Raw genomic sequence first — 27,322 nt, 5'->3', positions numbered from 1 at the left:
GTATTCATTTTAACTGTAAATTTTATATTGAAGCTCAAGCAAAATTAAACTCAAGGAAACAAATGCGAAAGATCACTTCAAGCGAAAACAACAAGAGCAACGCCAACAACAAGAAGAAGAACAACAACAACAAAAAGATACCATCTTTTATGTTGCAACGACCAACAAGAACCGTTGCTTACTGCAAAAAAGAATAATTTGTACATTGCCTAAATCAATAAATTAGTGATAGCAAACAGATCGCGTCAAAATAAAACAAGCAGCAACAGAGGGTTTTTCATACTTACTGCACAAATAGTGCAGATATAAGGACTTTTAAAATATATATTAGAGGTAAAAACAAAACCAATTTAATCTAGCGTGCGCAGTAGCGCGTATAAAAAGCAAAGGCGGAATCACGTCAACGCTGCAAGTCGTCACCAAGATTTGGTCGTCAATTTTCAATCTTCCTTTAATAAAGCATCAGCAGTGTTCACTGACTTCAAAATTTCTTGTTGTTTTAGAAACTTGCCGATTAATGTATGAGTAGGCTTAGGCGCATCAAATCCAGGATCATGCCCAGCTCCAACAAGAAGGACGTACGCCACATTACCCCCCTTTCTTACATAGCCGTTCAAATAGTCAGGGTCATTCTCGCTGTACCAGGTAACTCTCTTCTTTTTGAAATCTTCCGACCCTTCCCATGTCAGACTGTTATAGAATTTATCCATGTTAATCGCGGGAAAAATCGTGTCAAGCTGGCCGCCGTATATTAAAACCTTGAATTTGTTAAAAACACTTTCCACTATTGAATTTATATTTGTGAAGAAGTCAACCATTCCCATGCTAAAAATGACGTTCAGCGTCTGCTTTCTCAAAACTGCATCAGAACCAACATGAATCCTAGTTTTGAAGTCTGAGTTATTGACATACTTTTTATATTCTACAAACACCTGTGGTATCCTGGTGTGAAGGACACTTGAATGAATATTGTAGCCCGTTAGTCTCTGAAAAAGCGTTGGATTCTTTTTAGTGTAATCCTGAAATACTGTCTGAAGAAAAGTAAATAATTGTTTTCTTCTGTCAGTCTCTTTTGTGAGGTTTTCAAAGGCTTGATGAAACAAAACTTTCGATGTGGTGTTCAGCATTCCGACGGAGAAGAGGAATTCTGACGAGTCAATGGTTTCCAGCAGTGGACCAAGGAACGGAGATCCCGCAACGACTCCTTTCAGGTTGAATCTAGTGGCCACATCACTGCTTGGTCGATTTTCGTTTTCAGAGATGTAGTTTGCAAAACCAACGGCAAGTCTACCTGCGAAAGAAAATGAGAAACAACGGAAATGTGACCAGGCCAATTAGTGGGGCTTGAATATCGTTGTCACAATATGTAGTTAGGTTACGAAGCACATAGACTAAAACACACGTCATGGTCAATTCAATTAGCCAGACAAAGATGCGCTTGCATGATATTTTCTTTTTCCTTTAAAAACGATGTGTAGCAGATGTACTAGAATATTCGGTGGTACCTTTGGTGCTTTAATCTTAGAAATAATTTTGTGTTTACTAAAAGTATTTATGGTTATAATCCATCTGAGATCTTGCAGCAGCGGCAGATGGGGGTAGCATGGTTATAACATTCTTAATTTATTTTTATCAATTCTTTTAGATTCCTCTATGTCCGCAGTGTCATAAGTTGACCATTCAGATAACTTGACTTGAGTCTGAATAAACTGTTTTTTTCTTTATTATTGGGTGCAACCGCAATTTTCCAGAAATTACCATATGGAATAACTTCGCGTGGTTTGCGGGAACGCGTACTATAAAAGTCGTCGAAGTGTTCGTAGTAGAGGAGTTTCTGACGGCGCATGTACGGGGTGTGTGGTTGTACTAACATACTCATCACGATGTAGAAAACTTGCAGCTGCGAATCATTCTTAACGGTGGTTATATTGTCACGGGCGGTGGCCAAAACAACGATAAAAAAGCCGGAATAAATAAGCGTTTAATGGGGCGAACTTGGGCCCAAAACGAAAAGGGCATAGAAGATAACAACAGAGCGTCGCGGGCGTCGAAGTCGGCGTAATAGCAAAATCGAACGTTGGAGCGAGACTGACTCCGGCTCTCCACGTGGAGCCCCTTTTGTACACGCGTGGGCTTCTGGAACAATCGACCTAGAAGATTCGACAAGTAGAACATTCTGACCTAGGATATCGCATTACACAGTCAACAAAAATGTGTACCCGCGGCCAGGCATCGAACCCTGGCTTTTTGCGTCAAAGGCAAGCGGGATAACCGTTAGGCAACGAGCGCGCAGCCTGCTTGGTCAAGTGCGCGCGCGGCAATATTGCGAGGTGGCGATGCCCAAGATGACATTTTTGTTATCATCATCATCATCGTGAGCTTATTTTATTGCTCATGAGTAGCGAATTGCCTTGATTGATTATGACGCTCAAAATATTACACATTGCGAGATGGTCACGCCTGCTTAATGAAGCCGATATACTACATTGTCCCGTGCGTGACCGACAAGGAACACTTTTCCGCACATCTAGAAGATTCGTCTTTATTCTTGCCCCGAGTGTACATGATGAGGACAGAATGACCTTGCCTAGTCAGTCTCGCCCAGTCTCGCCATAGCTAACTGCGGAACTTTCTGGGTGGAAAGTTCGAGAGATCGAGTGTATCTAGATAAAGAGCTAAGCGCGATATTGTCGGCTCATTCACTTTCGCGCTAACCAGCTGTCACGCCGACGCACCGCCACTCGCTGCTGCCGCCGTCGGCGTTCGCTGCTGCTTTTTCGATGTTTGTTCTTTTTTTTCGTTTCTGGCACAAGTTCGCCTATTAAACCTCCATTTTCAGATTTACGCTGGTCCAGCCTTCTTCCTCCACGACAATATTCTACGTCTACTATGAAACTAGCTAGGAGTGTGTAATTAACCTAGGCAGTTGCAATAAGACTTAATAGCAAAAAAATATATTCAAATTTATTAACAGAATTCTCGCACCAAGTATCTTGTTTAGGGCGCACAATAAATAGTGAAATTTTAGTCAAAAGCTTCAGTAACAGCTGAACTGCATCCACGGATAAGAACTTTTTTCCAAACCAATATCTTTAGATTAAATTATAAACAACTTCGCAGCCCGGGATACCTTGGCATGGTTTGGAATGTCTTAGGGTACGGAGTTCCGTTTCACGGAACTCCGTCTGGTTGGGTCAAAAAGTTGAGAAATACAGACCTTCAAAAACCAAGTCGTAAACATTTAGTGACCCAACCTTTCAATAGGTCGGGCTCAATAGGTCAAAAGCCGCTTAACCCTAGGCGTGTGTCAACGGACTAGGGCACTTGAAGAAGTGGGTGAAGCAAACGACACACCGTAGATAGAAAAGGAGCTGCTTCTCTCCACGTGCAAATAGTCGTGCACTTGTTTTGGGGCCTAATTCTACAACTCCGTGCTTTATCAGTCATGCGCGCTCAAACATTTTATTAGGCTGCACAACTTTACAATTTGGACATCCCCTTTTGCTATACCTTGTTTCAGCTTAAATGGGCATTGCAAAAGGACGAAGAAAACCAAATGCTGTTTCGAACGGCGTGCCTATCAGTGTCAAACACGAACGTTCAGTGCCGACATTGGTATAACGTCGGATAATGATGACGTAGAATTCTAGAGGTAGGACTGGCTGAATAGGCGCAAGGGACCCCTTCTTATCCTTTCAAGCACGTGACTCTCATTCAAATATTTGCTTGGGACAACCGTAAATTGGTTTGGCGCTCACATATTCATAACTGGATGTTAATTTTCAACGCTTAGGAAGAGCGCGTATGGTTGTGGCACACTCTTGTCGTTTCGGTTCTCTCTTGGTTCAGACCAAGGGGATCACCAACAAAAGAAAATTTGCTCGAAATTCTGAATGTCTTTAACCTATTATGTTTCAAATACGTTAGATTTATTGTTTTTTTAATATTTATTGTGTTGATAGGGTCTCAGTCACTAACTCGAGCGAAAGCAATGCAAATTAAAAAAAAAAAAATGGCCAAAAACGCTTTGCATGGCCTCTTCAAGTACAGATGCAGCCTAGGCTATAAGCGCGAGCCTTTGGTCCCGAGCACTTGCACTGCAGGAACGCGCGTGCTTGGACGCTGAAAGGCCGGAGCTCGCTTTTTTAGCTTCTGATATACTTATACACTTAAAATGAAACGGAGTATTGCGTTGAGAACATCACATTTCAACAGAAAACTGGAGTGTTTAACATGGTATGCATTTTGCTGAGAAAATCAAATCCCGAGGTGCAAAATGCACGCTGCAAAAGGTTCGCGCTCAGCGCAACCCATGTATTCAGAAATTAAAATTGTTCTTGATTGGCGCGGCGTCGTGAGGAACGGTGCGAGCGTCTGGTACCCCGAAAACGCGCTTTCTGGCAGGAGTGATTTCGCAAACGAAGTGGGTTTGCAGGATCACGCTGCCTGCTCAGTACCGAAGATGCGGAGCAGAGGAACCTGTACAACACAGTAGGTTTAACCCCCCCCCCCCCCCCCCACCCCCTTTTTTTTTTAATTTGACGGTGCTCTTCCACAGAACACTTTTTAGTTCTTAGAGACTCCCTCCTTTGTTTGGGGGTGCCAATTCGACAATTATATTTCTGTCGTTTGTTTGCAGTAATTCTCCATTTCTTTTATTTTGCACCCAAAAACTGCGAAGTTTAAACAAAACTGCGAGAATTTGAGCGAGTGCCGACGTTCGGCTGTCGCTCAAAGGACACTAGAATCTTTCTTTTCAGGTATCCCTGCCGAACACACTTATAGTTATATTTATTGTCAGATTAATAAGTCATATTTAGTCCTTTCAATCCTTCTATTCTCGGGGACAACTTTCTGAGACTGTTCAGCAAACACGAAAACATGTTTGGGTGGCTCAATGATGTGTACATGTAAAATGATTCATGCAACAATTTTTGCACTTTCAGTAAATGCCGCTAAGAGGTAATCTCCGACGTTGATAGCTTGCAGAAACACCCATTAGTTTCCTTCTCTGCTCAATGTCGGATGCAGAAAAAATAAAGAAAAGAACAGCTTTCCCTTCCTCACCTCGCAGTTGGAACAAGCGGCGATGTGATCTGACGCTAATTGCATACCCCCAGTGTTCATCATAGTCATGCGCTGGGGTCGGCAAAGAATAAAGCATAGGTTGAGCTTCAGGCATTATTAGAGTTCGGCTATTCTTATCTTTGATTGAACACGAGTCAACACGAATGTTTGGCGATGCTGATTGTCAAAAACCCGAGCACTCGGCTCGGGCTCATGAGAACCGAGTACGTCACGGTGTCGTATGACTCGCGGTGAGAAGTCGTGATGCCATGTGACATCACGGTGTCAACAACGCTAATAAATCTGTATTTTTTTGCAACTCAAGAAGGTAGGGCGAGGGAAAAGAAGGCCGGGGAGGAAACAGCATACGAAACGTTGGAGAAGAGAGGGGGAAATTGACGTTCTGAATTTAAGTCGACTTGACGCGGTGAGTCACGCGACCACGCCACGGAACCACGTGACGTGACAATATTTGACAGCATGTCTTGACACCACGACGTCACGTGACCACGTGACACACGATTAATCGTAGTGCCAATACAAAAGCGCCACGAAAACCCGCAATTTCTTATACATTGCAATTTGGTATATGACAATTTGATCACTACATAGCAATGCCAGCTGCCAATTTTTACGTCTCAAACGCTCACTTTGTAACATAAAAAAAATTACCGTGAACCGTTTTGAACCGGTTACCGTTATATTTTTTTTCGGTTCAGTTCCGGTTCAGTTCTAAGATGGCGGCGAAGATTTCGGTTCGGTTCAGTTCCGGTTCGGCTAAAAATAACGGTTCTGTTCCGGTTTTCGGTTCGGTTCGGTTCCGGTTCGACACTCTGATTGCAATACAAATTCTGTTTGCTGTTCAGAGAAAGTTTATGTTGCGGCATATGTGAACTATGTAGAAACTTAGAAAAAGAAATCCTTTTTGTATTTGAGTGTTGAATTAGTGGAGCTAATAATGTACAGCGAGTAATACATTACACACATAAAAAAAAAAAGACGTAGCACGTTTCCTCACCTCCGTAGGATTCTCCGCCGACGTACAAGTCTCTGGTCTTGTACTCAGAGAACACGTTCAGGAACTGCTTGAGAAACTCTGAGATGTCCTTGCTCGTGCCGGTGAGGTCCTTAGAGAATCCATGCGTCATGTTCTTGGTGAAGCTGAACCCTCCTCCCACGGGAGCGTCCAGGTAGACCACATCTGTGTTCTCTGTCAGGGCGTCTAACCGGGCGCAGATGACGCCATCCTTAGTGATGCCCACGGGTCCATTTTTGGTGAACATTCCGAGCAGTCCGGAGAACCCAGGGCCTCCCTCCATCCAGATGGTAAGTGGTTTATTGGGGTCATCCGGCTAAGATAATACAGAATATTGGTATTACGTAACGGAATCAATCAATCAATCAATCAATATACCAATTAATCTATTAATACATCGCTTTATTTATCATTGCATGATTGAATGAGTGAATCAGTATATAGTTCAACAAGCTAATTAATTAATTAAATAATGTTTCCTTCAGTTTGAATACACAAACTGAAGATGGCGAGGAAAAACACTGTCATCCACCGCTCGATCCCTCAAGACAGCAGTAAACCCAATTTGGAAAATAATGAGAATATTAGTGTGTTTATACGCAGCTTTGCCTTCGAGGGATCAGTTGACCTACACGGCGGCGACAGCGGCTATATTTAAAAAAAAACCTAAAGGTGGGTAGAAAGCCCCATGGGTTTACATAATTTGGCCAGATATTGCTTAACATAATTAAGAGGTTCTCAAAGCTCGTTGTTACGATTATGTTTTCCTTGTGTCTATAAACTAAGTTAAATTACGAGATTTAATTTTCTAATTCGATAACAAACTCTGGCCTTACGAACATTTACTAATTTGGCCAGGATACAGTTTAACCCAACCGAAACGTTGTAAAAGTGAAGCAAAACTACGACTGCCTTACTGGGGTCTTTAACGTGTACTACGCCTTAATAACACATATGCGCATCGTACCGGTATATATACCGGTACGATGCGCATTGACATCGAAACGGGCAGGGAGGGGTGGGGGACAGAGCTAACACGACTCACAAGGCTAGTCCTCCGGATGACGTCATTGCTAGTGGCTCCACGATCCGCCCCGGTAAGCAAAAAACGCACCGAAAGTCGACGAGAGTCCCCCGGAAAGCGACAGACGCGTTCGTCTTGGCGACGCCACGTGCCATCGTCGTGATCGTTGCGAGACGCTGCACGACGCTCTGGCGGCGATGCTCACGCAGGCTAGACGGCACTGCCTATACCACTAGTGATGACGTAGGGGAGGGAAGGCTCAGGCCTTATCTTCTAAGTGGTTTTGACAAGTTTTGAATGTGCCCGGGATCTCTGGGTTTTGAAGCTCGGGCTCTCGCTCGACGTGCTCAGAGCTGCGGTGCGCTAGCCACACTCGGCCACCGATCCCTTTAAGCAGCTGTGCATGGGCGCCGCCATAACCGACCTTCAGTTTTTGTTTCTAAAATATTTCGTTTATTGCACTTCATCATAATCGCAGAAGGACAGTTTATTGTCATACTAGATTCTACTGTGTCCTTCTCTCAGGCACCGACCTACTCGTAAACGCCGTTTCAGACTCGACGTCTCGGTAAGACAATAGAAAAGGTCAGTCAGCAATCGGGTTCGTGTTTAAGCCGTCTAAGCAAGTTGCTAATTCCTGGGAATAACCTCAGCACATATTAGAATAAAAACTCTACTTTCAAACATCTATAGTTAGAAATAATAACATTTTTATGGGTCCGTACTAGAGAAAGAGCGATATATATATATATATATTTTTTTTTTTTTTGAAAGGACAACTGCGTCTTTACCTTTGCCTTGACAAGGAAGAAAAACATATTGCTGTCGTAGGTCTCATCCACTGTGATGTATCCGGAATATGCCTCAAACACCGGAAAGTCTCTGGGAAGAATAACCTTACTAAGCTTTTTTGCAACTTCAGTTCCTTCTTCCTTAACCACCTTTGTTATAAACAATGGCCCAGTGTCATCTGGCCTGCAAATAAAGATATAAAAAGAATTCAGGTTAATACGATTTAGCGCTAGTTGGGAATCAACATTGGAGACATGCAAAGTGACATTGGGATCAAGACAAGTTGTTCAATGTGGTTGTTCGTGCAATGAAATATCGATTAGAGTTTAGAATCGTGGCAAGACGTGCTTATAGATAACTCTAAGACGACTAACGTATCTTTTTCCCCAGGTAAATCGACCTCATGCATGTACGGTGGGTTACTTTGTTAAGCAACGCGAGCATCGGCCTGAGTAACTGCCGGCGTCAACAGCTGTCAGCGGTTGCCGCGTTAAAAAAAAAAAGAAAAAAAAGAAATAGTCACCGACAACGTAAAGAAACGTAAGGTGTGGTCTTTAATGCTTACGCTTCTTGCTCGGTAATTTCTTCTTCGCACATTTATTGGATGATACGGCAATTTAATTGGCTAATGAGCGATAATAAGAGGTTCAAAAATTCCCACGCTCTATACTTTGTTTCAGCTCCAGAGCAATCAAGGGGCGTTCAAAAGTGAAAGTCGCTAGGCCTTTTCTGTTTACTGTTGATCCTGCGTTCATAGAACACGTCCAGAAACACGACGATCACCACGAGGGGGCTATTCTGACGATGTCTGGTTGGCCTCGTCAGTTACAGGTGAAACGCGGATAGTATGGACGCGTTTCGCCCGCGTCAGCACTCAGGGGTTGTGTTCCAAATCTTACCCAAATAGATCTGAGTTACACCTGCAGATCGTATCACGTGACAGCACAGATTGAAAAACGCTGGACGCGGTTAGGTTTTAGAACGCCGAGGGTACAAAACCCTTACCCTGGAGTAAGATCGAGTAAATTTTGGAACATGGCCAGGGTGAAACGAAGTATAGTATGGACTAAAGTCTCTAGATAAGAACTTAACAAGTAGCGAACTCCTTTGAAGCGCCGACTGCGTGACTTCGCAGGTATTAAAGCGAATGGCGGCGCGCAGCAGAGGTTTGAACTGAATGCCGCCATATTGTTCCAGCGGAATGTCCTTTGTCATTTGTATTGGTTGTCGTTACTGATAAAAGAGGTATCAAGGAACTTCAGTATGGACGCGATAATTGCCCCTTTTTTAAGCGATAACGAATAAATAAATAAAAAAAAACGTGATGATTTTTCACTCTTTATTTGTTGTTGTGTTTACACATGTTTGCTTTTACCAGAGTATGGTCAGTCGAATCCAGGTAAGCCTCGCATACTTTCCACACGCCGAATATAAACATCACCGTCCGCTTTTGTTTCCGCCAGGGTGTCGAAACTATTTAAACCTTGATTTAATTATTGATTTAAAGTGCACAGGTTTTACTTTGATAATTGAAATTAAACCTTTCACGCAAACAGTAATATCGAAGATTATTTTTTTCATTTACCGCCTGTGTACCCTCTTATGGTTTCAACGCGCCTTTGTTATGTATTTAAAAAAGATAATCATCGAGCGAGAAAAATGTCAGGTTGAACACGAACAAGAACTGGGGTCTTCTGAGCAGGTCAGATCACTAAACTTCTTTTCCACCAGGACGATTTTAAGTTTTAACCCAAGTCCAGCTTGCCTGCTCACTGACCGTAATTTCTGTTCTCCCTTCCAGTTGTTCGTTGGTTAGATACTAGTTTGCGTACGTGCATAAGATCTAACTAAATTTACATGTAATTTTTTTTGTTGTTTCCAGTGATCGAGAGGATTAAAAAATAATCTAACATACTAAAAAAAAAAAAAAGAACTTCGTTAAAACTTTAGTATATTCATTAAATAAAGTGATTTAAGTCCCGAAACTGATTTAAATAAAAAACACGTTTAAAACAAATAAATATTATTTAAATCAAAGAAAGTCCATTAAAATAAAATACGTTCAATTTGAAATCAATTCAATTTGATATTAATATTCGAACCCTGAATTAAATCAAGTAAATCTATTTTATTCAGTTTTTATTAAAAATATTTGATTTTTCACATCGGTTTGAAACCTAATATAAGAGAAATGCAGTTGTAGTCAAACGCTAAACGGGGCGGCTGCGAAACAGAAATTAAAAGTAAAACGAACAGCAAGACAAAGGAACGGCAGGGTCATGCACCTTGTATATGGGAGTCGGGGTTGAGAAGTTGCCACTCCAGAGTTGAAAAGATTCCGCAATCTTTCCGCACCCTAGCTGTACTTTCGCGACCCCTGAATGGAATGCGAGTGGAATGGCAGTTAGCGCTGGAGGTTATTGAACGGGAATGAAATTCGATGCCTTTTGGCTGAAATGGAGTGAACCCATTCTATTCCAACTCCATTAAGGAGCAAAATGCATCGATTCCCCCACCGCTGCAGCCATTTCATTCCCCATTCCACTCTACTGATGCGAGCTGTGTCGGTTTTCAATCTATAGGGCTTACGGGGTGATGACGCTATTTTCCAGCGCATGATAAGTGGCTCTCGAAACAGCATGATTACGCTGGAGGTTACTGACGGCTTGATTGTCTCACTTCAATATGCTTCTTCGAGGATGAAAATGGCGTGCTCTTAGTGAAGCAGTCAAAACTGAATAGTAGTGGACGGAGAAGATGTCATTTCTCGCGCCTAGAAACGCGACACGGCGGCTGTTGAAATCATGCGTGATTATAGCACGTACCTTTCAACCAGGTACCTTTCAACCAAAAACCGGAGTAAAACCATTATTTTAAAGAGAATCGGAAGAAAAGTCTAACCGAAACCCCACATTTGATATTGTACCCGAACTGGAACGGAACCGTAATCTCATGTGGCTGTTACCGGTTTGTTTATTAAACGTTCGGCGTAATAAAATGGGAGCCGCGCCTTCTTGCGGGTGCCCGCGCGAAGTCAATAAAATATTCGTGACGCTGGCGTCAGAGGCTCAGTTTTGACTAAACAAACGGCATCGACGTCATATAAACAGCTCAAGCATAACGAAAACAAATAATTATATTTCACGTTACAGCGTGTTTACATGGATGCACCTCATCCGCATCGAATCCAGTCGTCGTATTCAATGCGGTCATGTAAAGGGCATAATCCGCTCGGGAAGCGCGTCGCATTCAAGTCGCTAGATGGAAGGGGATCGAGAGGGCAAAAGCGCATTCATTCAACGCATGTAAACGGAGGTCGCATCACATTTTGGGAACGAGGAGAATTATGGGAAGGCGTTCGCTGCATGCGGGAGCGAGTGAACAGCTGAGAACATGGCGGCGGAGATTGGTCAGTGTGTGCAGAGTTTCTTTTGCATGATATTCAACTAGTTTGAGTGCGGCTTCAAGCTAAAATTAAAGTCGTGGTTGTCTCGGGGCATCTCAGTGTATATAGACCTTCGCATAACCTCATTCATACCAGCGAGCAACTGACGCACCCTCGACCCTGTGAAGTTTATGATTGCCCGCTGACAAAATGTACGCAACCACAAATGAAATGCGCGAAGAGGCTTAGACGCGGAGGTCGTGCGTGAGTTAGTTCAGAGTGCTTCTTTTTACCGTGTTACATGTTCCGAAAATCTATGGTTTTCTTGCTATCACTTCATTCTTAAAACACCTGAAACTGGGTGGAGAACAAGGAGAGTTCAAAGAGAAACAAGAGAAGGATCATGATCACAGCTTAATAGTTTTACGAAGCTTAGACGAAAAACGTTTATTTTGTTTACCCTGCGAGGGTTGGTTTTTAGCCTCTGGAACATGGGACTAAATAATCAGTGCTGTACAAAAAAAAAAAAAAAAAAAAAAATTGAGACGCGTGTTTGTTTGTTCTGCCGGAAGTTAGTCAGCCCCAATGGTCTGGTGTCTCAGCTGTAGATGAACAATTTAGCCAGTGCGGTACAAACCGCTAGCCTGGAGTCTTTGACGTGCACCCCGCAGTGCCGTAACACGACGGCACGCCGGTACGATGCTCGTCCATGTCGAAACGGGCAGGGGTGGGGTTCGAACCCAAGATCCCTGGGTCCTGCAGCGCGAGCTTTCGCTCCACGTGCTTTCGCTCCACGTGCTCCGAGCTGGTGTGCGCCGATTCCCTTTACGTCTCCTCACTTTTCGAACTGCGACCCGACGCAGTAGAATCAGAGCTGAGTAGGATGACCAGATTCACGGTTGTCACGGGAACACCATTAACGACCGCCCTGGTTCATGCAACAAATGCAAAAGACAGGGCCTTTCGACGCAAACACCGGGCGTTCCAAACAATTTAGAAATATTCTTTTTTGGCGCGAAAATAAATTACGCGTCGCTGAACGCTTTTCCGCACAAGTGTAGATGTTTCAGAACTAAGCCTTATCCTATTCAAGCAATTATAAGTGATTTTCTGAAAGTTTTAATTGGAAGATGGCTGTCGGAGGGAGGACTCGAATACATGGAGTCGAGTGGCGCCACCTACCGAAAATGGGCAAAACCGAGTTCCATTTTCACATTGAAATTTTCAGAAAAGGAACTTTCGGTTCAGATAAGTGCAACTTAAACTTTGGCATCTGGGTAGGACCGTTGCGCATACATTTGGGGAAAGAATAAGCATTTGACGAAACGCAATTTAGTCTTGCGAAAAAAAAAAAAAATTTAGGACACGCTGCAGATGAAGGACAAAACGGAGCATGACCTGAGCTCTCACACTGCCCTGTCAGAATTATTTACACAAATACGCAAATACCAAGGCATTTAGTCTTTCCGTCAAGGTCTTAAAATCAAGGTAGGGGACGTCTCTTGTACGTACTACTAAATATTTTGTCAGATTTATCTTAATTTTAAGCAATTTGAATTTCAAACTTCCCTCAAAATACGCTCAAAACAGTCAAAATAATCGTAATTCTGCATTTTATTAAAATATTCTGGGCTCTTAAAGAAAAATTTGTGGGTCGTATGACCGTCACTACATCTTCATAATCAACATAAACGAGAATCAATGCTCTGGTACATTGCTGGAACTCGGGTTCGTCTAGCGAAATTTTCCCCGCCAGTGACGAACGTGTGAATGCCCTTTCAACAATCGTGAGGCGTGTCTTCACATAACTTCATCATCATATCTTCGGAAAGCATTGTGTATTTTGTATGATGTATAATCAATATAACGGCGGCTTTACAGTGGTTGCTGGGTGCGACACTTACCAGTCATTGACAGGATAAGAATAGCAGGGAGGAGTTTCCATTGTGTCGTTCCACACGCGCTCTTCCTACCTTCGATGTCGCTTCGGCGTCTTGCGAACCTCGAATGTGCACGCACAGCCCAAAGCACGACGAAAGGCAGCGAGCGCGTGCTTAAGGTCTGGCGTTTGAAAAATACGTCCTGCCGTTCTCGCTCTGCGGAACTAAACAGGTTCAATTTGGGCTGACTGCATGCGTTGGAGGTTTCTCCATTCGCCTCATCGCCAACTCATGCTTTAGTACGAAGATTGCTCGCAAAAAAACCTCCTCACCACTTCCGCTACAATATGTATCTCATTAAATTACACTCACTCTTTAGTCTCCGAGCCATTTGCGTCGCCTTCCGCGTCCCGTTCGTCGACTGGAACAGGCTGCAATGGTTTTGAATCCGCCTGGCGAACGGCGTAAGAGCACAGCAGTGCGACCCATACGCACGCTAGCAAACGCAACCTCATCGTTTGTCCCTAGAGCGACCGCGGACGAAAACAAAACGTGCCGTCAGAACACAAGCCAAATGCTAAGAAAAGAAACAGTGTGCTGTTCGATGCGAAGCGCAAGTTCAAGGGTAGCAATGGTTTCAGACGCCAAACTCTTAATGGCTGATCTAAAAAGGAAAACAAAAAAGTGGGTAGACTTCGAGGCTTCTAGCATTGAATTCTATCCACTACCCTTCTAATCAAAGCCAATCAGAACACAGCGTCGTTTTGACGCCAACGCAACTGCTGTGCTAGAAGCAGACGACTTGTTCTCCACCAGGGCTGGGCAGAGATACTCCAAAAAGTATTCCAGAATACAAATACTGAGATACATGTGTTTTAAGGCCCAAATACAGATACTGAGATACATTTGTCTTTTATGCAACGGGATATCCCTGAGATACTTCGGCGAAAATGGCGAAAAAGTATTTCGGAGTACAGATACAGATACTTCTAGAAATACATTTGTTCCCGAACGGTGCTACGTAGGGAAGGTGTAGTTCATGGCGAAAGCGAATGATAATTTATGTTTGTGCTTCTCTTTCTGGTGCCATTTTATGCACTATCGCTTACCTGGAACTTCTGATTTATCATATCTATGCCGCTAAAAAGACATGTCACCTCCGTTGAACCACATAGTTACGGAACAATAAAGGCTGCATACCATGATTGACAAACGGCGTCTGCCCGAAATGAACCCTGTTTTGCAGAGAGGGCGCATCAGAAACTGTTGTTTTATATGCTTCTGTGTCACCCATAGTGTGAAAAAATTGAACAACTGAGCCATTTCTTTTCTCTATTAAACTCGTTTGCAGCGTTCGCTCTTCTAAATTGGAAATAGTTGAAGGCTTTGTGAGAGGAGCTGATCTTGTTATTCTTGCACGTAACCTTCTTTAAACCAGTTTTTTCTGATGTTGCTGGCTGAGATAGATCTTGTTATAGGGGGGGGGGGGGGTTCATATAGATTCCGAAGCAATTTGCATCATATACCAATGTTTTTATTTTTTAAACTGATCTTGAAAAGGGTAACAAAGGAAACGAGATGACTAACTATGACAGAGTATCGCGATGCAAGCGATACATTGTAAATGTATTTCACTACTGAGATAGAAATACATTTTTCAAATGTATCCCGATACGGAGATACAGATACTTAAAAGTATCTTTAAAACACTATCGCGATACGTTTGTATCGCGATACTGCCCAGCCTTGCTCTCCGCGTAGTCGCTGACGGCTTAAAAACGCAGGGTGCGGCGAATCCCGATCATGTTGGTATCACTCCGCAGCCAATTAGATAGCAGCATTATCCGATAAGGACGACGTAGAACCAATCTCGAAGCAATAGGCGGGAACATACTAAGGTCATACCCTGAATTTTCTTATGCTTTCGACGACAATAAGTTAACCAGAATATGACATCAGTCATGTAGGACCCAATCTCCTGTTGCGAGCTGGAAAAAAACGACAGTACGACCATGCTTGTTGCCACATGAACAAAAAAAAAGTTTTGCGCATTATCCACGCGCCGAACGGAGTAGTTTTTACAAAATGTGGTTGTCGGAGAAAGTATCTATGCCTTTGGCGTTTCCAACGTGTACGTTTTCTTAAGATAAATTCGAGCAAGCCTAAAATACAGCCACATATATCTTAATTCAGCACCTACAGGAGTAAATCAGTAATGCTCCGAGAGAAGGCGAACTTTTTTTTACTACGATTTGGGCGGTGATTACGAGCACAAATCTTGCTGGATGGAGTTTTTTTTTTAACGCATGCGGATAAAGTTGGTGTTTCTCACCCTCATTTGCAGTCGATCCAGCCTTCTCGCAGCCTTGCTCCACGAGTGAATGAATTGACAGCCACCTTTTTAAAGGCTATACAATCATGTGGGAGAAAGAAAAAACTTAACCACATATCGCCGGGTATTGACACTAAATGTAATACTTCTTTTTTTGTTGCATGCACCCACCCAAAATGGATATTCGGCGCAAGCTCTCTTTATTTTTCTTAGCGTAGAGCGCACTTGTTACATAAGGAACACACTTTTTGTCTTCTCGGCTGCCAGAAAAAATGTTTCGATACCAATCGTTCTTTTCACGACGCATATCGAATATTTCTTGGGGCGACTTTAAAACCAAACAAACATAAAATGCTACAAGCGGGCTGTCTACAAAGACTTTTTTTTTCTCCTTTGTCAACACTTCAGACTGCTTTTTATGTTTTATCTTTATGGTTTCCCGCTTGCATTGTGTTGATCGCAAGTCATTTCGACACGGAATGATTCGTCTGGTCGCAAACTCTATCTTTGCCTTCCAGCTGGCGTTGCGAAATGTTCAGCTTTCATCGGCGACAGTTCCAAAGCGGTTCACAGCTTTCGCTTGAAAGAACCGTCATGTATCGTCAGGCTTTACACCTCTATTGTGCGTTCGACGCTGGTGTTCGGCTTTGTAGCCTGGAACTGCCTGGGAGGAACCAGATCAGTCGTATGTAAAGTATACGTGATTGAACAATAAATTTGTTTTTATTTTAACCGGCTCCCACGGTCCCCGTGACCCTCGCTGCTTATTAACGCTTAGGTTTTTGGTTACGCCATACATCTTCGAATCTTTTACACGGGGAAGGCTTTGCGCGTGCGGCGCGTGGAACACCAATCCCTGTATTCTCCTTGAAGCTTGGATAGTTTAGCAATTTTCATGTGCACTTCTCTCGTTGTAATGGGGAGGCCGCGTATAGTCCGGACTCCCGAAGAGCAACGGGCCTACGAAGAGCAACGGCGGGAGCGGCAACGAGAATGTCAGCGGCGGTGGCGGGCGGCACCTGTGAGTGCGTAGCTTTCGTCACGATGACCACCGATCAAGACAATAAATGTGTTTGTACCTTTGTTCAAAACTTTTTTCTCATGTCTGTGTCGTGTGCCAAACGGCTTCGATGGTCATCCACCTTCACAAAGTGGAATGGCTCCTAATTGTTTATTGTGTACTCCGTTGCAGCTGCTGAACAGGGGGACTCTTGCAAGGATCAGAGAGAAGAACTACTGGCCCAAGCTCCGAAGACAGTCTACCTCTACACACGATCGTACCACGATTGTGTAGTGTTGAGCGAGTTGGTGATTCATAATGGTTAAAAAGCGCAACAGAACAACAGACAGACTGGAAGAAGCAAACGCAGCACTAGTTACAACTGAAATTTAGTAATGAGAAATCATTAACTGTCTCATAGAGTGAGCCGACGTCATCAGTTTGAAGCACGAAAATGGCACCTAGTTTCCCTCGGTTCAACTGGCTGGCTCGTGTCGACGGGGCTGCCACTGGCCGCTGCGCTCGTCAGTTTCCACGACCACTCACCCCACGGCGCTGCATGTCCATCAGCGCGCCGTTAACACGCAGCGTCCACGGTCACCGTGCCCGGGGGACCACACGGGCTGACCGGCGACGAAAAGTACGCAGCGGACCAGCGGCTTGCATGCTTTCGCATTCACAACTCATAAGAAGTGCTTAGGTGTACGTCGGTCTTTTTCATTGTTACTCTATATACCGGTTCCAGCAAAAGAGAGTTAAAAACATATACAGATGCACATTGCTAAAATGATAAAATTGTGACATCGCTCATCGCACTACTAAGACTAGTCATCCTTGGTTGAGGAAAAGCAATTTTTTATGAGACAAAAATACAGAGGGTGCACTGACACACTGCAGCTCCAGTCAACCTATTTCTTGATCTTCAAGTATTTCTCGTGTGATTTTTTTTTAAAATTTAATACAGAACAGCCAGCAAAGAGTGAAGTGCAGCGACAGTCTTGGCGTGCCGGGTGAGGTAATCATCAGTTACCAGGAGTTCCTGCGACGGAAGAAACCGCCGACGAAGCCGGCGGCTTCGTCGGCGGTTTTGTCGGCATTCGGGGGCGATAGCGCCCCCGGATGCACCGTTCCGGCAGATTAGAATGAATCTGCTTTGACCGTTCCCGCCGTCGACGCAGGGAAACCGTTAGGTAATCGTGGCAACTGATGATTATCTCACCCGGTACGCCGAGGCAAAAGCACTGCCTTGGCGAACCGTTGTGGAAGCAGCCAAGTTCTTCGTTGAGTCTATTGTCCTCCGACACGGTGCTCCACAAGTCCTGATTACGGACCGAGGCTCCTCGTTCGTGGCACAGCTGACACAAGAGAGACTCCGCCTGAATTACACTGATCCCCGTCAAACCACGGCATATCACCCGGAGACCAAGGGGCTGACGGAGTGACTAAACAAGACCATTGCCGACATGATCTTGATGTACGTGAACGTGGAACACAAAACGTGGGATGAGGTGTTACTCCACGTCACGTTTGCGTACAACACGATGGTTCAAGAAACCACTGGGATTACACCTTTTCAGCTGGTGCACGGCAGAGAGGTGACAAGGTGACGACGATGCTCGACGCAATGCTGCCCCACAACCCGACGGACGGCGGCACTGACGACGCCCAGCTGGTCACCCAACGGGCAGAAAATATCCGCCATCTAAACCGCTTTCGGATAAAAAACCACCATGTCAACACTCGCCAGAACAACGTGGAGTTCTAGCTCGGAGGCAGGGGGTGGGCGTGGACGCCCACTCTCCACCGCGGCCTCAGCGAGAAACTGTTAAAACGCTACTTTGGACTCTACAAGGTCATTCGCCACTTTGGGGACTTGACGACCTACGAGCTGCTCCCCGACAGAACCCGACCTTCAGGCGTCCCCAGCCACAACCCGAAGTGCTCCCCGTAATTCGACTCAAGCTGTTGTACGCGCGTTAGGACCGTGACGGTGCATGCTTATCTTGTCTCAATGCATTTTTATTACCAATTTTTGTTTTCTTTTCGCGTTGCATCCGAACGATACACTCTTAAAGGGGGAAATAATGCCGCGCACAGGGTCGAGCAAGCAGCTCCCTGTTACTGAATTCTAGAAAATTCGCGTTTATTCTTACTCCGGGCGTGACCTCTATCATTTCGCCCTAGTTTCTTGTTCTCGAAAGTGGCTGTTCATTCTAACCCCGAACGCCCGATGCTCGAAACTTCTCGGCAGAATTTCCGTGATACCGACGCACACTAGATAAAGAGCCGCCCGCGACCTTATCGAGTGATTCTCGCTCTCGCTTGCTGTTACGCCACCAAATCGCCGCACGTATTTCTGCTATCTCGACGCACGTTCTTTCTTTTGCCTGGCACAAGTTCGCCAATTAAACCTTTTTATTTCAATTTACTGTTTATCCTCCCGTTGCTTTCATTCGTGACAATATTGTCACGAATGACAAATGGTGAGGCGGCTAGGCTCCGTTTCACCATCTTACACCGTGGGTTCACCTAATTGGGGGGGGGGGGGGGGGGGATCGGTGGCCGAGTGGTCTAGCGCACACCAGCTCGGAGCACGTGGAGCGAAAGCTCGCGCTGCAGAACCCAGGGATCCTGGGTTCGAGCCCACCCCTGCCCGTTTCGATCTGGATGAGCATCGTACCGGCGTGCGGTCGTGTATCACTACTGCGTGATGCACGTTAAAGACCCCAGGCTAGCGGCTGTACCGCACTGGCTAAATTTCTCATCTACAGCTGGGAGACTCGTCGCCCCTGTGAGGCAGACCAAGTTCTAGGCTGTATAAACACACACACAACCCAATTATTATTATTCACCTAATGGGGTACCGCAGTGAAGGCGAGAAGCGCGAGCTCATAAAGTTGGCGGCAGCTGCCCTTAATGCACGAGAGCTTGTGCCGCCGAGGTGTGCCCTAGAGCAAGGAGCTCGCACCCGTAGCCTTCCTTGCGGTACTTCATAAGGTGAAATAGAGTATAATAACTGGATGAACTAAACGTTTAATACGGCTAACTTGTGCACAAAACAAAATAGAAGCAGGTTATAACGTCGCAGGCGTCGATGCCGGCGAAACAGCAGGATCGAGCGCTGGGGTGAGGCCGACGCTGGCTCGCCACATGGAGCCGTTGACGTGTGGGCTGTGTACATGTCTAGACTTCTGGAACAATCGGCGTAGAAGATTTGGCGTGTAGAACATTCGTACCCGGAGCAGAAGACAAGGTTCTTGAACTCACGAGAACGCTAAATTGAAAGAATAAATAAAAGAAGCGGCCGCTCCCAGGGTCGCTAAACTCGTCATACGCAAAGATTCATCGTGCTATGACATAGTCGGGGTGGAGCCTAAAGATTGCAGCAAAGTAGTCTTTTTTTCACAAACCCGCAAATCCGTTTACCTTCGGGATGTTTTTCATTAAAGGGGTGAAAAATCCCTACCACGCCCTGGTTTCCACACGACGGAGAACTCCGCGGACGGATGTCGTGACGTCAACAACCCGGGAAACTCCGTCTTCGGCTCCGCCGCCCACCTGCGGAGCTCTCGTGCTATAGAGAGTATTCACTAGACGCCATATTTGTGGGTGCTGTCTAGAGCGCATGCTCAGAACGAGCCCATATTAATAGGTTGCTAAGACCGGCAATTTGATGGTGGGGAATGCACGTTCCAAAAGAACCGTGGAAGCTCGCCATCTGCACGCGCTTAGCAGTCGCGCACGCAGCTATGGCCGCCAGTGAATACTCCTTATACTTTGTTTCACCTTGTGTTGTACCGCAGGAAAGGCTACAAGCGCGAGCTCCTTGCTCTAGGGCACATCTCGGCGGCACAAGCTCTCGTGCACCAAGGGCGGCTGCCAACGCTAGGAGCTCGCGCTTCTAGCCTTCGCTGCTGTACAACATAAGGTGAAACGAAGTATAACAATACGAAGCCTCCGCGCCTCCACCACGGAGAAGAACGGCACCGCGAGGCGTCAAAAAAGGATGACGTAGGTTTCACGTTATGCGCGCTCCGCGAAAGGAAGTGGCGGATTTCCCCTGCGCCGAACAGGAGTAGCACGAGAGCGCGCGGGAGATGACCGTGACCTTTACGTGTGGCTTCACGACAAAGATGATCAGCGGCGACTAACATGTTTGATGGTCTCTGAAAAGCACGGCGGAGGCTTAAGATAATTGCATTCTAAAATTAACACCGCAGAAGTTTGCAGCCTAAGATCCTTACTATTTCCGCCGATAAAGCAGAATCTTTTGAAAGACGTCCCTGCCGTATCTTTCATTTCTCTCTGCTTTTTGAATAAGATCAAAGTCTAGCCCGAAGTGGCTAGGTCAGGACCATCCGATTAGCGTTGTCCGGTTTCGGGCGGATTTCTCCTTCGAGTAGATGTGTCCCCCATCGGCGGAATAAAATCATTCCACTGCCTTTTTTTTTAAGTAGTGACTATTCGTAACGTAGGCTACCAAATGTATCGGTGTGGTCGGCTTGCTAATATTAGTCAAACTGATTATTTCTGCATTTATAGACAAAAATGAGAGCAATGTCCGGTTGTCAATATTGATGATGATGTATTAAGAACGCGGTGACTCTAAGCTTCCATCATACACAATCACGCACCATCCAATTTGTCATATACAACTGAATCCTGACCTTGATGTCAAGGATATGGACTATGAAAGAACGTCACTGAACGCGCCCGCACACTAGGAGCCCTAGCACGAGCCTCTAGCTTCAAAGTCTGTTATGGCATAGCCCCCTTTATACTTACAAAGCCTGGCAGTTCGACAACGGAGCCATATATGGTGCCCGGTCGCAGATTTGGAACTCGAGGATCTGGTAGCACAGAGCATCAAAGAGCCATTTCTCAGGGAACCTGAAGCCCCTTCCTGTTTCAAAAGTACGGCAAGGTGTGTCTATGCACGAGGCACGTGGCACGTGCAGCCCTTGGGAAGATCATGGCGGCACAGCGCAGCACTGAGCTACAACTGAGCTAGATTTCAGACGCCGTGTTCTTCCCAGAAGTGGCGCGCGGCACGTGTCTCGAGCATTTCCACAACAATGAATGACGCCACTTTTCCCCTTTTGAAGCCGTGAGGACACGAAAAACACTTTCGGGTCCTCGCGTCCCGCCGCAGCGTCTAGCTGAAGTGGCGAGACGCTGCGTTTTGGCTTCTCGCCGCAACGGGGCACCAGCCACGTGGTTCTCCTGTTATCCGTTGCCTGCTGCTTTACCTTTTCCATTTCGGCGGCCGCTTCCCGAGGCGATCTGCCAGGCTTTGTCAGTATATAGGGGGCTATAGTGAAATGCGCCAGTGCATGAGGCCCGTGTCTCGAGCGGCCCTTGGTAGCGAATGGCGGCGGAGCATCTGCTCGTGGCTCGTGCACAGACGCTTAAATAGGGCAAGCCCCCGCATGACGTCATGATCAGCGACGCGAGAAAAAGAACCCAATCCCAAAGTGCCTTGCGCACCGAAGCACTCTCATCAAATCTAGATCCTACCAAGCACCCATCGTCTGCTCGGAACTCGGACGACTGCTCCGTGCCTACGGTCTGAATCGTCTGCTCGCTGTCGTCGCTGGCTTTCGATACGACCGGCGCACGAAAAGAAGTTTCGAAACGAACTCGCATTCTTATCACGGCGGAGGGAAAACGACACATACTGGTAGTAGTAGTTAGTGGTGAGGGTAGCAGAAATCCGGAACATGTTGGCCACTCCTTTAGTGGGAACACCTACTGGAAGCAGTGCTTGTACCGCTTTCTCAACCCGCCGGGCCATTCTCAGCGTTCGTAGATATGACGACTGACACGTCACTTTCCAAAGCCGCGCGACGACGACTCGCTTTAGACGACTCTCCCGGCGCAGTGTCGAGAGCGTTCGCTACACGCCGACTTCCCACTGGTCAGGCAAGTGTTGGGCTCCAAATCTCGCCTGTTCGACACCGGTTCAGTGGACGCCGCCATGAAATTATGGGGCAAACAACTGCGTCACAACGGCAATGCCATAGCTACGCAGATGTTTGCCCCGTCTTTTTATCACTGCGTCCGTTAACTGAGTTTCGTAATCATGACGAAAATTACCCGAGGGTGTGGTAAAAGATGGGGAACTTTGTAAAAGATAAAAGGCACAGAAAATGGATCGTCTCACTACCCGAATGAATAAAAGGACATTTCGTGGCCACGCCTATTTCCGTTACACTTGGCTCCATGCATGGAAATACCCAGACGCCACCTCCTGCCCATTATCGACCACTCCAGGAAACACTCCAGCACGCACCTCCTGGAGGGCCGAGTTTCAGCGGCGCCTCGTGGCGGGGCCTGGAACGCTGTATATTTTTTCGTCTTTTCCGCGCTGCACCAGGTTGTTTTGGGCTCTATAGTGTTGGCGGCGCGCGGTCGCAGCCAATACTATCTGGGCCCGTTTGCTCGAAGCTGGTTAAGGTGTATCCACACGACGGACCGGGCCGCGGACCGATAGATCACGTGATGCGCGGCCCGCGGGCCGCCCGGCTGCAATGAGCATCCACACGGCGGACCAAAAGAGCAGACGACAGAGTGAACGGGCCGGTCTAACCCTCGACCTCACAGCTCCGCCAAACGCGTGCAACGAGCTGCTTTGAGGCTATTTGTAATGAGCCAAGATGGAGGTTGAACGAAAGAGACTTTTGGCCGCAGTGGCTTTGGCGTTGACTATTGAAGACGAGGAGGACTTAAGTGAACCGGAAAGGGCATGCATCTATTGTCCCACAGAGCGGGAAATTGCTCCACGAGCGCAATGAAGTAAAAAGTTGCATCGTTGCACCATGCCGCCATCGTCGCACAACAAAAGGTTTGTCGTCTTCGTCTTCAACAGTTGGCGCCAAAAGAACACGACTTTGGATTTGGATTCCAATCCAAACAAAAGTCAGCTTGTTGCCAGACTTAGCACTTCAATTATACTAAAAACGCCGCGGTCCGCCGCCAAGGTCCGGGCGAGAAAACTGGCTTGGCATTTCTCAGAAGCGCGGGCCGCGGACCGCCGGCGGACCTCGAAAAGCGGTGACGTAAGATCACGTGATGCGCGGCCCGCGGACCAAAACAGCAATTTGGTCCGTCGTGTGGATACACCTTTAACTAACCGCGGTTAACCGGATTTCCCTACGAGGGGGAATTTCGGGTCACGTGACCGGCAGAGTACGGACGGCGGGGAAACATGGCGGTGCCCCGGTGAGCGAGCGCCGCTCGCTTTGAAACTAATATGTCGAAGTAGCTGCAGTAGCGGGCGCGTTAGTCAGTAATGAATGGTGCAGGAGGTTTTCGCGTTGCCTTACCTCACTTAAAACGCAAAACATAAGCAATGACCTCGCCGCATTTTTTAGATAGACTTTCGACTCTGGCCATTCCTAAGCCTAAATGAACGCGATAGTTGGCATGACAACGTCTTTGGAAAGTGGATTGCCTTGACTCAATCGGCCGGGTATTGATAGCACACAAAAGCATGCTACGAGCGTAGTTACACGCGCTGCACCTGCTGGCGTCTGCAGTAATAACTGTTCTGAAGCAAAAAGCGTATAAAACAAATTTTGCCGTGCACGCGCGTTCGTCAAAGATTTATTATGATTGTTTACTTTAAATCTTTTATAAGTGGAACGCCTGCGCGCGCGGATCGTACAATTACACTTCCAGCGTTCTTCTCGATGTTCGGGTAATTTACTCATAGGTCAATTTTCAGTGGAGCCGAATTACAGGTATTTCAGTTTATGACGGTGTTATATACAGTTCTTACAGGCTGGCCAACCATGCTGCCGGTGTACCGCCCGCCTTTCACTGCTCACTTCTTTCTCATCGTTTCTAGGACTCAACTTCGTCGTCCTCTTTCAAACTCGGAAGGAAATTTCAACGAGGCTTTTCTTCACTTCATACAGCCAAATATTTAGAAAATTTTCAAAGAAGGATTAATTTAGTTTTACCTTGCCAATTATTTGTACCACGAGCAATAACAATTGTTTCTTAAGCTCAAATGTATGCCGCGCTGCGTCGCGAAAACCAGGCAGCGCGCAATTTCTGGGTCCCCCCATTTCGGGAACCTTTCCACGGAAGCCACGTATATTCGCTACAACCAGTAGGTGACACCAGCTACCACCCAATAATAAAACACGGAGCTATCGCTCATCCAGCCCTCGTCAAGCTTGGCTAGGTACTTGTAGGTACCTAGTAGGGAAGGGCGGTTGTTAAGCGGCTTCGAGCAAACGGGTTCTGGTGTTGGCTGCGCAAACTAAAAAAAAAAAGGAGCGAACTAATTAAGAATTGGACTCCTTTAGCATCTTTTACGCAGAGAAAAAACATTTTACAGCGTGAACGTGTTTGAAACCAGGAAGCGCGATCAGTTGGCACGCAACTACGGATAACAGAAGAACCCGACGAGGTAGGAGGACCGAGTTTGCTTTACGTCGTAATTTTTTTTTTTCTAGAATTTCGTGCGCGAAGGTTGTGCCGTGATTTGGTGGGTAACCAGCCGTAACAAAAACAGAGCTCAGCACGTGCTTCCCCTTAGCCAAGCACGTGGTTAAGGGCAAGCGACGTAGCAACGCGAACACAAAGGAGGGGGGAGGGGAGGGGGGAAGGGTGCAGGCGTTGTTCAGTAGGCCTTGAGCAAAACGCACGGGGGTTCAGCATACTGCCTAACACCCCCTGGAAAATGTCAGCGGGTGCTCAAGCCCCCGTTGGAACCCCCCCCCCCCCTCCCCCCCCCCCCCCCCCCCCCCCCCATTTCCCCGATTCCGGGGTCCCTGGCACAGGTTAGTTAATCAGAAGACATCGACGCCATCTATCGCGAAGCAATAAAACGCTTCAGATCTGTGGAGATATCCTAACTTTTTACGCGTCATTTTGTCTGCGTGGTCTTGGAATAATCCTGACAGTGTTAAGTGACACTTTTTCATAGATTGTGCACACACGTGATATCGCAAACACGGCGGAACCTTCAGTCTACTTTTACGCAGACCGGAGGTTTTCCAAGGCTACCCTATTAGCGCCGAGATGTTTCGGTGGCGCCCTCTTATGGTTTCCCTCCGTGACGTCACGACTGGGATTTGCCTCGCCGTGACGTCACCAGTTGTTATTCTGGCTACTTACCATCGGGTGCGACGACGAGTTCGATGGTGCGTTTAAAAACCAAAGTAGAAGCTAGGAGCCATCGCAATCCGAAACTAACACCGTCAAAGTTGATAATCTGACAGTGCTCATATGCCCATGGTTTGGCCAATCGTGGAAAGCTGACAACAGCGACGCTTTTGGCCGCGGACATCGCTAATAGGTGGCGCCAGTGTGCCAGTGCATAAGCGCTTACAGGCGGTTGCAACGACCTCGGCCACACTCAAATGCAAATGTGTAAACCAGCCGTCATAGCTTCAAGCATTAAAACATAAACGCTACGTACGCGCCGTACGAGCCAGCGGTACGGGCCAGGTTCCCCGACCGACAGAGCTTGGCGCAGATCCCGTGGCACTTGCGCGTCCCAGCTTTGCTCCGTCTTCTAACGGTTTCGCCTTCCTCTCCCTCGTGGTAATCTACCTACCCCTATATTTGTGACGTGTACGACCCTTGCTTGCTCCTTGGCGTTTTTCGCGTCTATCACTTGAAGAAGGGCGTCCGCCCGAAACGTCGTGTATACCTCCCTGTCCAGGTAATTTTTCGAGTAGCACAACTATACATTTGCGTTTACGTGTTCAACCCGACACCAGACTTGGACGTAGTTCAACTACTCTACTCAAACTACAGTAGTTTAGCTACTTTTTCGAGTAACTTGGTAACTTTCAATTACTACTTTATTTCGGTAATTATAGTTGGTTGCAAGCTAAGAAAAAACCTGAAATGCCTCTGGGAGGAAAATGTAATCCTACGCCGAGAAACGCCAGCCAATCGTTTTCATGACGTCACGATTCCGTGGACCAATCGCGATCCTTTTGAAAAAAAAAAGAAAAAAAGAAGGTCAACATGGCTGCTGGCCTTAGCAACGCGACGCTAGTTTCTCGTGACAATTATTCTGCTTTTTTGCACCGTGTTTTACGTGCCCGAGGTTACGCCACGAAATCTTAATGGTATCGGCTTGCGTTTGCAGCAGTTTTTGCGCGACCACGTGAGAATCCAGCGACGCTATCGCCAACAAAAATTTAGAAGCGGGCGCGAGGCTTAGCACTGCTGAGAGGTATGTTAGACGGTATGTCAGACAGTATCTTGGACAGAAAATGAATTGGGAAGACGGTACATTGGACATGACTTTCTTTCTTTACTAAACAGCTATTTCGTTGACAAGAACGTATTCTAACTTATTTAAATGTCCTGAATGAATTAAATAAATATTGTAGTAGTTTAAGACACGTTTCCTGGAGGAAGAAAAAGCAACGTTGCTAGCGAACTACTTTCTCGACGGCGGAGGCACTTCACATGGGCGCAATGCGCTCGTGAGTGGAGCTAAAAGATTGTTCTTAGGTTGCATCCGACTATAGTAGTTTAATTTAACTACGTTTTTCAAGTAACTTCTACTCGAACTACTAAATAATTTCGAAATCTAGTGCTAATTTGGCTCATCACGTAGGTTTGAGCGCAGAAATAAATAAGACGCCGGCAGATGAAGTGGCATTCCCGAACAAGGGGCCCCCTCAGATTCCGTTCCCACGCACTTATACTCGGCATCCGCAGAAACTGCATCACAGGCGTCCTTTGGCCAAGCTTATATCTGTTCGTATCCTTCACCTGAGTGTCCCTCTGCCACATCATCTCCGTTGGCCAATACGGAATTGGGATTGCCAT

At 46.3% G+C, this 27,322-nt stretch overlaps 1 protein-coding gene across 1 annotated transcript; it reads right to left on the bottom strand.

Moving 5' to 3' along the window:
- Positions 1-440: 440 nt before the first annotated feature.
- LOC121832924 (probable serine carboxypeptidase CPVL) lies at positions 441-27,322 on the bottom strand. The gene is made up of 5 exons (XM_042289134.1): positions 27,266-27,322; positions 13,557-13,708; positions 7,919-8,102; positions 6,086-6,419; positions 441-1,291 (listed from the first exon to the last, which is right to left on the bottom strand). Exons 1-5 carry the CDS (start codon positions 27,320-27,322, stop codon positions 441-443), a joined length of 1,578 nt encoding a protein of 525 aa, XP_042145068.1.

The sequence above is a fragment of the Ixodes scapularis genome, unplaced genomic scaffold (genome assembly GCF_016920785.2).
Source record: "Ixodes scapularis isolate PalLabHiFi unplaced genomic scaffold, ASM1692078v2 PGA_scaffold11__112_contigs__length_91849675, whole genome shotgun sequence".
In the NCBI taxonomy this organism is placed as follows: Eukaryota; Metazoa; Arthropoda; class Arachnida; order Ixodida; family Ixodidae; genus Ixodes; species Ixodes scapularis.
The sequence above is the reverse complement of the archived record's forward strand: the minus strand, read 5'-3'. Positions and strand labels throughout refer to the sequence as shown.

Excerpts from the sequence above, each read along its gene's own strand:
- LOC121832924 (XM_042289134.1), bottom strand. The coding sequence starts at position 27,322 with ATGGCAATCCCAATTCCGTATTGGCCAACGGAGATGATGTGGCAGAGG. Across the intron at positions 8,103-13,556 it reads AATGGCTCGGAGACTAAAGA|GCCAGATGACACTGGGCCAT; the intron begins GTGAGTGTAATT and ends CTTTATTTGCAG. Across the intron at positions 1,292-6,085 it reads CGGCGGAGAATCCTACGGAG|GTAGACTTGCCGTTGGTTTT; the intron begins GTGAGGAAACGT and ends TTTCTTTCGCAG.